Below are 16,419 nucleotides of genomic sequence, written 5' to 3'. Positions count from 1 at the left end.
GCCAAGCCTCCAATACCTAGATCAAGAAGGGTTTTGGAATAACAATAGTAAGGAGAAAATATAAGAGAAAATTCAAGTAGAATATTGCCCTACATTGGTCGGTTTGATTTTAGCCTATTTTCACCTCAACTTTCTCAGGTTGGTCATTTCATCTTGGCCTTTTTATTTCGGCCTTGTCAGGTCATTCATTTCATCTGACATTTTTATCTCAGTCTTGTCAAGCTAGCCTTTTTATGTTGGCCTTCTTAGATTAGTATTAACTTTCACTTCAGCCTTGAAACCTCATAGACTGGTTGACCTGCAAGAAAGAAGAGCAACATGATAGATGAAGGTCAAATAGCCTCTCATCATGAGAACTTTGAGTTATGGGAATTTCTTTCTTTTTGGATTCCTCGAACCTGTTTATATTGGTATGGGAGCATGAATTCATTATGATTTGAAGGATAAAATTATGAAATTACCATAATCTCCTTATTTATTCAGATTCAAATAGAAATTTAAATATGTTGTAACCTTAGAGGGTGTTTGGTTGGGGGGAGTGGGGGCCTGAAATTCGAATCAAAATAGATGACTTTCATTCCAATCGTTTGTTTGGGAGGAGATCCATTCCAATTTCGATTCCAGGATAGAATGGGAATGATCAATCTATATAAAACTCAATCCCTACTCTCCTCTATGAATTCAAATTTTCATTTTAATTTCGATTGCGATTTCGATTCTAGTCATGAACCAAATACTTCGGAGGATTTGACTATTCTGATTCCGATTCCAAGCCATTTCGATTTTCATTTCCATTTCAATTTCAGTTACGAACCAAACATCTCCTTATTATTTTTATCCGGATCCAATTAATAGTAAAGCCGTAACATCCAGAATTCAAATCTGTTTGAAATTGCTTGCCACCTGATTATATGTTGTCCAACCATAAGTTGGACTCGATTGAATTGAACCACTACTTTTCCTTAAAGTCTTCTTGTCCAAAAAAAAAAAAAAAAAAAAAAGGGCAAATAGTGAATATTCCAAGGTTCATACTAAGATACCCCAACGTTAAAAATGATAGATTAACCCCTTCATTAGAGTCCGGATCCCAAGTACGCTACCCTCACTTTGGGTAGCATAAACGTGTTTCAAGTGGAGCCTTCTCGCCCAATCATATCCTTGGATCTTGCGCCGGAGCAGCGACGAAGCTACGTGGGGTCACCTTCCCCAGATCTCTACACTAATAACGTCTCAAAAACACCCAAAACGGAGCCCCAAAACCTCACCCCTCAACAGCCAAGATATCCACAGGAGCTGACAGACGCTGACACCCACTCCAGGTGGGCCCCCTAGAGGCCCATCCCATAGCCCTCTCTCTCGCCTCACCGCACAGATTCCAAGAAGCGGATGGAGCGGAAGGGAACATGTCATGCTCCCGCCTACGCTCTCCTCTAAAATTCCCCCCTCCGCCTCTCCATTTATACCCTCTCAATCAACATTCGCTTCAACCAAGACCAACCTCTCTCTCTCTCTCTCTGCAGTGCCCGAATCAAGGGCTCATTGCTCTCCATTCGCCTTTTTGATGGTACGAATTGATTTGCTTCTGGTTTTGTAAAGGTAGGTTGTAGCAATTGGAAAAACAATTTGGAGGGGAGTGGAGATGGGGAGTTCGGAGGAGAGGGTGGTGGCGGTGATCATGGTCGGTGGGCCGACGAAAGGTATGATTTTTCGAGATCTAGGACGTTAAGTTCCTAAAAAAATCGGTTTTTTTGGTGGGTTTTGTGGGTTCCGAGCTTATGGTCTGTTTTTGGTCAGGGACGAGGTTCCGGCCGCTGTCTTTGAACATTCCGAAGCCGTTGTTCCCGTTGGCCGGGCAGCCGATGGTCCATCACCCGATCTCCACTTGCAGAAGAGTAATCTCAAATTCTTTATCTCTTATGCGTATGGGTTGGTTCTTGAATGCTTTCTTAGAGCTTTCTTTGTTTTGTATTAGATCCCCAATTTAGCGCAGATATTTCTTATTGGGTTCTATGAGGAGAAGGAATTTGCGCTCTATGTGTCGTCCATATCCAATGAGCTCAGAGTCCCTGTGAGGTACATTTGTTCTCTGCACTGATCTGGTAAAATGAGAAGCTTGCTTTCTTAAAATGCCATGCTTATTTGTTTAATTGCGGTGTTAGATACTTGAGGGAAGATAAGCCACATGGCTCGGCAGGAGGGCTTTACAACTTCAGAGATTATATCATGGAAGATAACCCGGTTTGGCATCTCTTTCCCTTGGCTGTATGCGTTGCTCTCTATGTTTATACTAAGATTAGGGGGAAATGCAGAGATCAATATGTTGTAAAATCTCTCTGAGTAGCATTCTTCAAAGATTTCATGATAAAATTATAATTAGTTGGAGTTCTGATTTGGCCTTTCCTTTGGATATGGCAGTCTCATGTAGTTTTGCTGAATTGCGATGTTTGTTGTAGCTTCCCACTGCCAGAAATGCTTGGTGAGCCTTTCTTGTTGCTCTAGTGTTCTATATATTAACATTCATCAGATTTCCTTTAACCTCAATATGGTGTCATCCATATCAAACCAAGTTGCACATAAGCTGTTGGTAGCATGATGTTTTCTATCATTTTTTTGGGCCGCTGAATATGGAATTCTACCTCATAATCTAAAGGATTATCTTGCAATAATTTATAAAGGCCATAGGTAGAACGAAGTGGACTGGCCTTACAGAAGACATTAAATTACTAATATAAATGCTATCATTTCTGCAAAAAGAAAAAGGGAAAAAACAAGAACATCTTATGCCACATTAAGTCCAACAAAACAAATTAAAATGCTGCACATTAGTTTTGAGAAGTTCAAGACAAAAAGAAGCAAGATATACAAACGACACATATTGGGCAAGACTCATCAAATATCAATAGTATTATTATTATTTAGGGAGTAGAATGGCTGTATAAAATCATTGATTAAAAGAAATGGGAAAAAGTTCAAAGGCTGCATAGAATCATTGATTAAAGAAATAGGTAGAAATTCCAACTATGTAGGCTATAACATACCTTGATAAGTAACTCAAAAAATACAACCAAAACATGGCAGTCATAAAGATGGAAATACAAAACCCAGTATGAGATTAAGAACATCTGGATATCGTCAAGGTAGAGGAAATATAGGGGTAAATGGAACATGCCATAATTAGGATGGCAACGGTGGCCCATTGCTCTGATATGTTTCTGTTTGGGGCCAATTTCTTTGGATAGTATTTGTTTTCAAAGCATTTTTATCTATTTCCTACCAAATTCTTTTTCAGTATACTCATGTTCTTTCCGCAACCCTCAACCTGAGTCTAAGATATATTTTGCTCTAGACCATTCTCTAGCTAATGTTGCCCTCTGCAAAAACTAAGGTTTTAAATCCCGTGGGATACCACACTATCCCACCATATCCTAGCACCCATCCTTGGTAGGTACCCTCCATATCTCTCCCCTTCTTCTTTCCTTTATTTCTCCCTTTTTTTTATTGTTTCTTTTTCTTCTTTCCTTCCTTTCTTTCTTTTACTTCATCTTTTCTCTTTTTTTTTTCTTTTCTTCTTATTTATTTCCTTTCTTTCTCTTTCCTTTATTCTTTTTGTTCTCCCGTTCTTCCTTTTTTCTTTTCTTCATTCTTTCCTTCATTTCTTTCTTTTTCTTCTTTTTCGTTCCTTTCTTTCCTTTCTCTTTTCCCATTTCTTCATCTTTCTTTCCATTCTTTCTCTATTTCCTCTTTCTTTTTCTTTCCCTATTTGGATTGGTTTCATAGTCCCATCCCCTTCCTATTTCCCATTTTCTATTAGGAATCGGATGGATGACCAAGAGCCCCCCATCCCGTGGGGATTTTAAACCATGGCCAAGACATATTAAGGGTCTGTTTGGATGATTGGGCCCCAAATCCAATGGGATTCATGGGTTGGGCTAGTACAATTAGGAAAAATCAGCCTGGGCTAGGCCAATATTCACAAATATCCAGGAGCCTTTGGAATTGGCTGGCTTGAATCCTATTGGGAGAAAAAGATCTGCTCAAATTTTTTTCCTCCCTATGGGATTCGAGCTGGCCTACTTCAAAGGCTTTTGGGTATTTGTGAATATAGGCCCAGCCTAGACTGATTTTTCCTACTTGTACTGGCCCAACCCACGAATCCCATGGGATTCTGGACACAATCATCCAAACAGGCCTTAAGTTGATTTTCCTCACTTTATCTATTGATGCATTCTGAACTTTGTTACTGCAGAAGATTTTAGCCTTCTATCTTAGAAAATTGCCTATTGTTTTTATCCAAGGCTTATGTTATGCTTGTTCCTCGTCATTGTCTTATTACATAACAATGCCAGATCTTACAAGTAGTACAGATTTTTCCCTTGTTCTGGTGGTATGCTAACATCTATAATATATTAATTCTGGTTGTCTACATCACCTGATCCTGATTGAGACAATTTTTCTCCACTTCTATATACCAGAACCAAGATAGCAAATCCTTAGATCTAAAATGGCAACTTGCATGCTCAAGTTCAAATTGCATTGTGCATATTGGTTGGATTAAATCCTAGACCTTCTATTTCTACAATTTCTTAAAATTAATGTTCACTTTTAAGTTTCATCAGCCAATGCTGGGTCATCTGTAAATATCAAGCATCAAGAAGCCTCCTCCAAACTATGAATAATTCATGTGTATATAACCCATGTAAAATGTCCAAAGCTTAAACCTGATTTATTTTGATGGCTCTTTCCACTTGGAACTGCACAAACATTATTCCCTACTTTTCTTATATTGGTTTAATGGGGATTATTAATTTTTACAGACTCCTGTATCTACTTATGAGAGAAACTTATTGAAACTTTTTAACTTTGTTGTAGTCTGTTGTCAATGGCTTATGCCTGTTGTCCACATTCTGCACCAATGATTGCTGTGCACCTCATTTTGTTAATGCTGACTCATTCAATCTTGGCTTCTGAAACTATTATGTTGCATTTATATTTATTGGCTGCTATATCCCATGTCTTGATGGTGGATAAAAAAATTACTTGGATCTCTGGCTAGCATTTGATATAAACTGCTTTGCCTTGTGATCCATAAGCTTTGACAATTGTGTAGCTCTGGAGAACTCCACTTTATTAAATTGCAGTTCTGCTCCTTACTGATTTGCACCTGCATTCCTGCACTTCATGAATGCAGAGGCCCATAAAGCATATGGTGGAATGGGAACACTATTAGTAATAAAGGTGGGAAAGACCAGTTATAGCTAAACCCAGTCCTTTTTCCTTTGCTTAACATCGCCATTGAAATTCCATTACTCTTTCATATACATAATGTTTCTTTCTTTTTTGTGTATAGGTATCTGCTGAAGCAGCAAACCAGTTCGGTGAGTTGGTGGCTGATCCTGTCACAAATGAACTGCTGCACTACACAGAGAAACCAGAGACTTTTGTATGTAGGCAGTTTCATGATCTTCTTGCTGCTGTTTTTCCTCAGTTATTTGCTTTTCTGAGATTTTTATGTGTGGCATTTTGTTTGGTATTCATGATTCTAAATGTTGCTTTTGGTTTACATAGATGTTGTTGACATCCTCTTTTCATGGCTTGCATGATATGTAGGTAAGCGACCTCATAAACTGCGGTGTATATATTTTTACACCAAATATCTTTACTGCCATTGAGGATGTCTTTATGCAACGGAAAGACAGAGGTAGATAGTAATCTTGCATGGATGTATTTATCTTCCACTAATGTTAAATTATATTTTAGATTTTCTTGACTTATACAATTAAATGAATATTTTCTTACTGTCCCCTCTTGATTTTATTATTTTTGACATTTTCTTTCTTTGCAATATATAGTTACTTTAACGCATCTGTTAGTAAAAATATACAATTAGTAGACTCATGTTCATGTCCTGTCTGCTTTGTATATCTCACATTTGCTTAGGCAATGCTTCTGTCCAAGAACACAAGTGTTTTTCTTTTTGGGGGTAGCAGTGGAGTGGTGACACTTGTTAATAGTTTACAATTCATGTATCAGGGTATGGTAGCCAAAAGGCACAGGCAGCTCTCTGTCAGTGGTTTAAAGTGGAACTAGATACCATGGTACCATATCATGAACCAAGGGATGATGCTGATCTTATATTTTTCACATTATACCACTAGAATCTATTAATTAGTAACTACATGGCTACATAATTATTTATTTATTTAGACAAATGATGTCTTAAATTATTTTTATTAGCACATATCATTGTCTAAAATTTTGGGACTTGCTGTCTTTGACAATCTTTCCTATGTTGCCATGCTTAACCCATACTAGCATCTAGAATGTCATAGCTTGAAATTAATGGCAACATGTGATTACTTTTCTGGGATACAATTTCCATATTTCCATCCTCACACTGTAGCAGGAGAGCTAGAGATGCAAGCTTACAATTGCGGATTGTTGGATGATATAATCATGTGCATTTTTTGCATGAATTTCAATTGAGGATTACAAGAGTATGTGGGTGTGTGTTGAGATAAATTGATTTTATATGCATAAAATTAATCAATCTCCCTACTAGTTATACATTACCATATGGCAATATGTAAATGGGAGCTGAGGGCATTGAGGTAAATTGATTTATGCTTTCAAACACTATTTGCCAAGTCATTACATAAAAAATCATGATTTATGAGAGTAGATATTTTTTAAGGATATCTTCTGATGGGTGGTGGACCTGGTTAATTTTCTATCCAAAGTCTGATCCTACCTTGCATTACTACAAAAAATTATAAATATTTAAGAAAGATGCTGAAGGGCTAAGTCATATGGCAACATTATATGGTTATAGGTGATGCTTATGGATATTATCAATTCAAGATTCTTATCAAGTAATATAAATTAGGTATTCAGTTGCACGGCTAGTCATGAAGCCTTAATTTTTACAATAACTTGAAATTGATGATTTTAAATTTTGTAGCTAAATTCTTCTATTTCTAACCAATGACAGTTTTAAGATTAAAAGGTTTTGTTCTGTCCATTTTGTATATATAATCTGAAAACATGCTATGTACAAAAAACTTATTGTTATTGAATATAATATTTTCAGCTAATTTGCGTCGTACAACCAGCTTTGAAGCTCTGCAATCTGCAGCAAAGTATGAACTCTGCTACCTTTACACTCTTTAGCTTATTATGTTTTTTAGCCTAATTTTTATGTGTTTGGACATTCATTTACCTTACATGAATGACCTTCACTATAAACAAGTGATTTCTCAGTTCATGTTATGTTCTTGCACCCTTATTATTAGAATTAAGAAATTATTTTGGATCGTTGAACCAAGTATTATTTAATAAAATTATTCTGGGAGATTTCATTTTGCAACATTTACGATGTTATGCATTTATATTTATTTCTCCTTCTATGCACACATAACTATGTTGGACGAAGGCAATTCATAAGGTTCCAAAGAGGTTCTGACTAACATTGCCTTCTTTTCAACTGCCTTTCGATTGGCATAGTTGATACTGAATACTTCTCATCTGTTGTTAAAAAATTATTCCTATATTGAGAGAATTCAGTTTGCATTCTTTTCTTTATGCTAAAATGCTAGTTGTTGGTCATGCTGGCCTGAAGTATTATATATAGTCGATTGTAAATCTAGTGATGTATTTTAACATACTAATGGGTGTATTAAGCTTTTTTAAACAATGTAATATGATTATACATCAATTAAGGAGGTCTAAGTTGCATAAAAAAATCTGGGCTCATTTGGATGCTGATTAAATAATAAAGATGTCAAGCATTCTAGTAATATGATGCTTTTCACTTGTGAAAAATATGGAAGCTGGGAATTCCATTTTATATACAACCTTTGGGCTTCCATACATGAAACATTGGTCAATAGGTCTGCTTATTGGTATAGCATATTTGTTGTAGCTTGGAGCTTATATCAATAGCCAATTATAAACTACTACATAATTTAGATTAACTAGTTAACTCGTTGAGCAGATTGAAATCTACTGGAAAGCTGGTTATGTGTGACTAACTTGGTTCTTTATTTGTTTTTGGAGCCTGAGAAGCAATGACTGGATTGTATGGCTCCACGAAATTGTGAAATCTAAAGGACTTGATGACTTATTCAATGCTAATGTGACTAAGATGATGAGAAACTAGATGGCATTGGAGCTACCAAACCAGATGCCATGGAAGAAATGGTTCAGGACTGTAGCTATCTGATATCCGGTCATCTCCTTCAGATGTTTATAGTTGGTACCTAACATGATGATCCAATTATTCATAGAAAGAAGCTGAATATCTGTAAAGGGGAAATAGTCATAGGCCAGATCATTAAGTAATAGGATCTTGTTGGCCAAGGAACAAGCCAAGGGCAACAAGGTAGATAATGATGCATGCAGAAGATAAGGCTGGAATGCAGTGTGTCAAATACTGTAAGTGAAACATGGCTCATGCAGATTCTCAAGTAGGTCTCAGAAAGAACTAATAACTATCACCAAATATGGGGAAAGAGCTTGAGAAGTTGAACATCTAGAAACACATATCCTATAACCAACATCCATTGTAAGTTGTAATGGAACACCCACGGCCCCAAGAAAACTCAACAGAAACCAATAAAAACAAAACAGAGGTCAGCCAAACCATCCTTTAGATAATATTACAAACTTAATATAAAATTTGCGGTTGTAAGGTTGAGTTTGCCATTTTAGGTAATATGATTGGACAAATTGAAAGGAACTCAACTTGTTTTAAAGAGGAAAATGGATGATCCATGGCTGTTAGTTGACCAAAGTTGATCTTTAAGATGCTCTCAAGGGTGACAGTAGATTCTTAAGTGCTCCAAGCAAAATATGATCAGAAAAGGAATCAGGAACATTATTCACCTACTTAGAAGGTAGCACTTTGATTGTTGGAGACTAGATAGATGATTTTGGAATATGATGGGACTTGAAGAATCAGATATAGAGCCCAAAGGATCTTGTTGATTCTAAAAGGAACTTCTGATAGTTCTTTGGTCCATGATCTCTAGCATCTTTGATCTTTTGGCAGGGCAACTCCAAGAAGTGCATTGGACAAACAATGACAGTGCTAACCAGTGGTTTAAATGCTCATGGTTGGATTCTCTCTCATAGAATATCTTGAAGTTAATGTGAGGAACATAGTAAAGTGATTCTTGGCTCTAAGATGAGGTGCCTTGAGCAAATGATGAAAAGTTCATCTTAACTAGATTAAGCAACTGTGTGATAACAGATATATACACCTATTGTGGGTTCTCTCATATGCTATAGGATGCAATATACATGAGTATTTCATACAAAATATTTGGCTGGTGTCAATCTGTTGTACAGCCATTCCTCTGGATTATTTTGTTTAGCAGCTAGCTTTAGTTGTTAGTGCCTGTTTTTGTTTGCTCGTTGACTAGCAACATGGTGCTCATGCATGTGATATTTATGGTCCTCATCCAATTTATCCACCCAAAATAAGAAAAGGAGAGTTTCTAACTGCTATCCAGGAAAGAAAGTTAGGGAGTAGGAGGGAACCACAAATTATAATGGACAATCACTAAGCTGATTGGATTCTAGTAATAGTAAAATCATTCCATTCATTGAAGCAGATAAATATAGTTAATTGGCAACATGAAGATCAGTTTCCATATTAATAGTAATTTCGTAACGAGACAAACAAATAATTTTGACTTTCGAAACTCGCAATATTTTGCAAACATTTGTGGTTGCCTTGTTCATCACAGTATATGGAGTGATATGTTCTTATGCCGCAAAATCATTTAGTGCTTTCAATTTGGAACTCTAAGGTATATTTTTGTGCTAGAGGAGCTTGTTTTATGTTCAAACTTACAAAATTGGTTTCATTTTTTAACATGTATCATCAGATCTTTTGGATAACTAAGTTTTTAGTTTCTGGAGATTTCATTATAGCAGATTCCCTTTTTTCTCTCAAATGCTAGATTTCCTTGATATATTAATGCTTGTATTTGTTTTTGACAGGGCTCTTCCTCCAGACTATGTTAGGCTGGATCAGGATATCCTGTCTCCTCTTGCTGGGAAGAAAGAGCTCTATACCTATGAAACACTTGATTTCTGGGAACAAATCAAGACTCCAGGGTAAAAAACCATCTATATGCAATTCTTCTTTTGGTTGGCATTGGATTATTTATAACCATTTCTGCATTGGTATGATTTTCAGGATGTCTTTGAAATGTTCCGGTTTATATCTCTCACAATTTCGACACACTTCCCCTCAGCTTCTAGCAGCAGGGGATGGCACCAGAAGTGCCACTATCATTGGTGATGTTTATATTCATCCATCAGCTAAAATACATCCAAGTGCCAAGGTACTTTTCTCATTACATTTTAACTTGTGCATGGTTCATCAATGATCCTCCTTCAATCCATGATATTTTTGCGCGGATGAAAAGGGTGGAGGGCTGACATGACGTTGGCATCAGTAGCTCTAGTTTGTTATAAGATTTGAAGAGGATGTTATTGACAAAGCATGCAGCTCAAAAACAGTAAAGAAGAGGTTATATAGCTCCATATGTTTGAGCAAATATTTTTGGGTTCTAGCAATAGAAAGTGGTGCTATAACTACAATTTTTCTCAATCCGCAGTAGCACATGGAGTAAATTTGCATCCGACATATTGTTACAAACTCATCCTTCATGGCTCTTTCATAATATAAAGATCTGTTAATGGAATCCTGATGAAAATGATTGCTTGGTAGCAGTCTATGTACCAGTTATCTAACCATCTGTGCACGTGTACACATGCATTCATGTGTCAAACATGTACAATAAGATCAAGTGGGGGAAAAATGAACAGAAAAGTAATGTAAATTTTCAAAGTGTCACTTCTTGGTGATATTATAACTCCAGTACTTGGCTTATAAACCACTTGACCTTTCTCTGGATGCATAACAGTGAATGGAGCGTCTTATGCAGTTTACTGATTCTTTAATTTAGTAACCATGTTTTGTAATTTCATTTTGTTGACTGGCTGTGTATCTTAACAACTCATGAAGCTGTGGATTCTGGAACAGATTGGCCCTAATGTCTCTATTTCGGCAAATGCTCGTATCGGGCCTGGTGTGAGACTCATCAGTTGTATCATTCTAGATGATGTTGAAATTAAGGTAATTTTTGAGTGGGTGGTGCATAATATTCTCCTCCAAATCTGCTATTAATGATTATTTTTCTGGACAGGAAAATGCTGTTGTGATACATGCCATCATTGGGTGGAGGTCATCTATTGGGAAATGGTCACGAGTACAGGCAAGTTTCCTTCTGTTACTGTCTTTTTTACCTCCTTTTCACCTTGGAGAATATAATCTCAGATGCCATCCTTGGTACATGCTGGGTCAGTTTTGTTTCTTTAGGGCTGGAAATATGTAAATGATCAAAGTCTGGAACTAATAATGCAGATTGCCTCTTTAGTCCAAGCGGTTGCATATTCGAGTGTTTGAAATTTCATTGTTAGATACAAAATTACTTATCAGATGTCATTTCCAAGTACATTGCACTAAGGATTATTGTCTTATTTAATCCCATCATCCTCTACAAGGAATACTTCTTTTTCTTTCTCAATATTTCAACAGCGAAATGATACATTGGGTGCTCATCATTGGATTGTTTAATTACACCTTACAAAAATGGTGACTTACTCTACTCTGAAATAAATTAAAATAATTTATATTAGTTATAAATATAACCAAAATCTTTATTCCTTCTACTTTTATTTGTCAAATGTTCCTCCCAAGGACTAAACCTCTATTCAATGATAGCTTTTCCAAACTCTCTTTCTTAGCTTCTGTCCAGGTTTTACCAGTAATTCCTAGCCTTTTTTCCTGACTTTCCATGGTAAAAGGTTGTACCAATCTTCTCATAGTTATTTCTGAGGTTCATTGGTCATATGGACATTGGAGCTTTTGGTTCTTGAAACCTTTTCAAAGATGCTCTTTGAGGTCCTTTTACTCTTCCATTGGTAGAGAATTTCCGATAAGACTTTGACTTATGTTTGGATCATGTGGCACTTTTAGGTTTGATCTTTTATCCTGAAAAGTCTCTATTGGACAGCCTCTTATCCATTTAAACAAGATCTGCAACCTTCTCTGACCCTTTTCTATTAGTTTTTGCAATTTTCTAAGCAATGAACCAAAGACAAATAGGAAGGCAGAAATCAGAGCCTGTGGAGATACCAGACTACCAAGATCAGTGTCTTGTGGGCATTTGGAAGTGAAGACAGGCTTTTTTTATAAAACAAAAGTTGTGAAGTATTTTGAAGTAAGAATATACATACCTTATGTAGATAGTATGTCACAAATTAGTAAGATTGGTAAGAAGATAAAACTAATTTTTTCCCTGATTGCTCCCTTTCCCTAAATTACACCAATTATATTGATTTGTGGAATTATAATGACTTTCAGATTTTAGGCTTATGTGAATCATGTTCCTCAACTAGTCTAAACACTTTTGAATTTTTTGTAAATGTGAAATTTTTTTACAACTTTTCTAGTTTAGAATCATTGTCCTTCCAGCTGATCTAATGGGATGTTACTTCTTGCTCTTTCCTGGATCAACTAAGAGAACATTCAAAGAAGAGGGGTGAGGAAAGTGATTGGTTGTTAAAAAATTCCAGGGGGCATTAGTTAGCACCTTATATTTGTTGAAGGAAGCTCCGAGGATATTGTAAGCTAGCAGCTGCATTGTTTGTTAAAGACTTATTTCTTGAGTGAGGTTCATGAAATTGTTGCTTACCAGACATTGTTGGTTATGATAAAGCAGGCTACACATGCAAATGCTAATAAGATGCTTGAGTTCTTTTGCTGCAGCAGGGGCAGGGATGATAAATTTAAATGTTAACTCATCCTTATATTGATTGGTTTATCCTCTGCTTCAGGAACTGTGGTGGTTGTATCTAGGTTTTCCAGCTCCTAATACTCTCTACTTAGTGAAATGCGATAGAGAATGACCAAATCAGTCAGCTTATAATTGTTTGATCATTAGCATAACCATTACCAACAACCTTAGCCCAAATACACTAACAACTTTTTGAAACATTCTTTATCATTGGCCATGAGGAAAAATGGGTAAAGGTTTTTCTTGCATTGGAGGCAAATATTTTGTGATGCAGATGAGAGCCAGGAGGCAAACAACGAGATCCGACAGTCCTGGTGAACAGGATGGAGCCATGGGTTCCATGTTCCCCCAGTATTTTCAGATATTATTGGAAGTAGCTATATGAAATCCCTTTGCATAATTTCCTTCTTTGTATATAATAAGCTTCTTAATTTCCACTCTTTTTGGTAGTTACACTCCTTATCCAATAGACTTGGGAGTTGGGACTCTTATTCCATCCATTCCATAATCTGTATTAAATTCCAAGCATTAATAGCCACTTAAATGGGGGCATGTAAGGACAATAAACAGACTCCATTAAATATTAAAATCTAAAAGCTGATGTTAGAGATTGGAAGATGTCATTATCACAGGCACTGTTTAAGCAGGAACCTCTTAAGCATAACTGATAAAGAATATTTATTTCAGATACGATATGAGGCAACCCAATAAAACTCTTAACTATGTTATGAACTAAACTAGATTAAGAGAGGGAAGAAAACTGATAGAATGACAGAATAGACTAACTAGTTCAACATCAAAGAGGTATGCTCCTTTTATGTAGAAGTTCAAATTTTTATTTTCTAAGACAGTGCTGCTAGACCCACTATTATTTATATTGTTAGATAATTTGCTTTACCTTTTTTCTGCAAGGAACATACATTTATATTGTTTATCCACTTTTATGTAGCATTTATGTGTACTGTTTAACATTTAATGTATTTTCTTGTAATACATTTAATCTTTGATTTTATAAAGGAGACACACAATCCCAACAAACATTTAATTTCATGTTTCTTAGGAAGTTACTATTCATATATCTTGATTTTTTAATGAATTATTATTTCGGCTTTTATTTCTTGATAATGAATTTAGGGGCCCCCCACCCAACAACTAAATCCTGATTCCACCCCTCCTGGTGAACCACACCTCTCCCAAGTGCAATTAACTGGAGTTGTGGAATCTTCGTGATGCCTGACTGTATTTGTCATGGGACAATTGTCTCATGGTGCAATCTAGACTGGTTTCCTTACCAAGGGCCATATTCTTTACTGAACTTTTCCTCAATGGTTCCTCATAACTGCTTTCCTGAATATTCTGCAGATTTTCAAAACAATATCAAAGGTCATGTCTAGCTTTGGTTGTAAATAAACATCCCAATCTAAAACAAAAAGAAATAGGAAAATGGAAACATAATGGTAATCGTATAATATAATTTTCTGGTCATGACAATAAGTACGGTATCAATTGAAACATATGTGAGATGCTCTACTCATCTATATATAGTTGCATTTTGAAGTGCTCCAAGTTCATCCTTGTCCAGGCTGAATCCTGGTCAAAGCAAGCTCCCTGAATTCTTCAGGTTTCTCTACAATCCAGCCCTTTACCCTTTTGTCCCAACATGACAGTTGAGAGATCGAAGACCTTCCATCTTGATCTTTTACCTCTTTCTTTTTGTGCTCATTATCCAGAGCTCTACGTATCTCAACTAGTTGCAACATTTCATCCTTTATTTGGGTCTACTACTTTTCTTCACAAAGTTAATTTTAATTGTGCTTACATACACCTCAGTGGTTCTCATCTCTGCCATTCTCATATAACATGCAACCTTCATATTACTAACAAAGTGATCATAACCAAGGATTCAGAAAACTGATGTATGGGCCTGTAGTGGTCACTGGCAAGTAAAATTGCGTGCTGCGGTACAGGCCCTTACCTACACAGGCTGCCATCTGGCACGACCAGCCTGTGTCTATATGGGCCAGCACTGGCCACACTGCTGGTTCTTGAATTCTCATCTTGACAAAAATTATCTACCATCAAAATCTCCCAAGATGCCATAGTTACGTATGGTGATACCAAGTTAGATCTCCACTGCCCATTTGGCTCTATTCCTGATCGATACTGTCTTTGCCCTCCATTTTCTTGCCAATTTAAGTTTTGAAAAAACAATCATGACCACTACATTGTTATAACTAATTTGTCTGAATGCCCCACTTAACTAAAAAAATGTGTTGATTTAAAAATCAGAAAAAGTTGTTCATTAATGTATTGTAGATTGTGAATTTTGCAAGACCTCTCTTACTTATCATAACCATCAATTGCTTGATAAAATAAAATTAGGGTAAAAATTGTGTTACTCATTATTAGAGAACATCGAACCAATCCGAACCCGATAGTTTGACCTATCCCGAACCGAACCGACACGGACTCAGGACAGTTCAGCTGTGCTGGTTGGTTCAGCCTATAAAAGTTTTATGTTGCCTCTAAATTATGTCCACAATTGTTGAATATTATATTTTTTGGTTTTCCATGACCTTTGAAATTTGACTATGCATTGCAGGGTGAGGGAGACTACAACGCCAAACTTGGGATTACAATCCTTGGTACTTGGTTTTCCTTGTCTTGTCTTCTGTAGTTATTACATATGTGGAATAAATGTTCAGGATTTTTAGTTTAGCAACTCACATGTTTTCCTTTTTTGGTTGATTTCAGGAGAAGCTGGGTCAGTTGAAGACGAAGTTGTGGTGATTAACAGCATTGTCCTCCCAAATAAAACGTTGAATATTAGTGTACAAGAAGAAATCATTCTATAGTATATTTTCATACAGTCAAAAATAAGGCCTCCATGCCATAGGATTTAGTTCCTTTTTTTTTTTAATATATTACCATCCCATATTGGGTCCTTGTTTTTTTTTTTTCCTTGACTATCTGAGTGCTATTAAGTAGTTTAATAGGTTGGTAACTTAAAATTAAAGCCTTTATGTTCCTGCTACTTTCAAAATTGTGAAATTGCTGCTACGGGTATGCCATTGCATTATTGAGCAAATAGAAGCAAAGCGTGGTTTGTGAGGTCTCCATTTCTTGATGTGTGGATGATAAATGTAGTTTTGCTAGCTAGATGTGCACTATCAGCTAGTAAATTTTTATCACCTTGTGACATCTTGGATGGTGTTATCCTATAATTTTCCAAATTCTTTGGAAAGGAACTTATATCTGCTTTAAATATTTACTATCAGTTTTTCTTTCAATAAAACTTCACCTGGATTTGTTATGTCTCCCAAATTCCAATTGTTTCAAAGACGAGGTACTTTCCTTTTGGAATGGTCAAAACACCAGGAGATTTTGATGGCAGATATGACAGTAAAATTTTACTTGTTTCAGTATATTCTGGAGGCTTATACATACATTTCCCTTCCAAAATATGAGGTGCAATGTCAGAATGGTGTTAATAGTAACGGGCAGAAGTTGTGGTTTCACTGGAGTTGTTGGATTTTTCGTTTCTGCTGTA

General features: G+C 36.2%; 1 protein-coding gene across 1 annotated transcript; it reads left to right on the top strand.

The window, feature by feature from the left end:
• Positions 1-1,368: 1,368 nt before the first annotated feature.
• Positions 1,369-15,988, top strand: LOC105056151 (uncharacterized). The gene is made up of 15 exons (XM_010938249.4): positions 1,369-1,697; positions 1,795-1,892; positions 1,973-2,073; positions 2,160-2,238; positions 2,416-2,476; positions 5,189-5,235; positions 5,348-5,440; positions 5,608-5,698; positions 7,088-7,136; positions 10,003-10,119; positions 10,202-10,349; positions 11,054-11,146; positions 11,217-11,285; positions 15,472-15,514; positions 15,624-15,988. The coding sequence occupies exons 1-15, from the start codon at positions 1,640-1,642 to the stop codon at positions 15,722-15,724; spliced, it is 1,248 nt and encodes a 415-aa protein (XP_010936551.1). The 5' UTR covers positions 1,369-1,639; the 3' UTR covers positions 15,725-15,988.
• Positions 15,989-16,419: the final 431 nt, after the last annotated feature.

The sequence above is a fragment of the Elaeis guineensis genome, chromosome 13 (assembly GCF_000442705.2).
Source record: "Elaeis guineensis isolate ETL-2024a chromosome 13, EG11, whole genome shotgun sequence".
Taxonomy (NCBI): domain Eukaryota; kingdom Viridiplantae; phylum Streptophyta; class Magnoliopsida; order Arecales; family Arecaceae; genus Elaeis; species Elaeis guineensis.
Note: the sequence above shows the minus strand (reverse complement) of the source record. Positions and strands in the feature narration are given on the sequence as shown.

What these genes read in the sequence shown, in the direction of transcription:
- LOC105056151 (XM_010938249.4), top strand. Translation starts at nt 1,640, where the DNA reads ATGGGGAGTTCGGAGGAGAGGGTGGTGGCGGTGATCATGGTCGGTGGG. An exon ending in GAGCTCAGAGTCCCTGTGAG is followed by an intron (nt 2,074 to 2,159) that starts GTACATTTGTTC and finishes TTGCGGTGTTAG; the next exon opens with ATACTTGAGGGAAGATAAGC. An exon ending in ACTTGGGATTACAATCCTTG is followed by an intron (nt 15,515 to 15,623) that starts GTACTTGGTTTT and finishes GGTTGATTTCAG; the next exon opens with GAGAAGCTGGGTCAGTTGAA.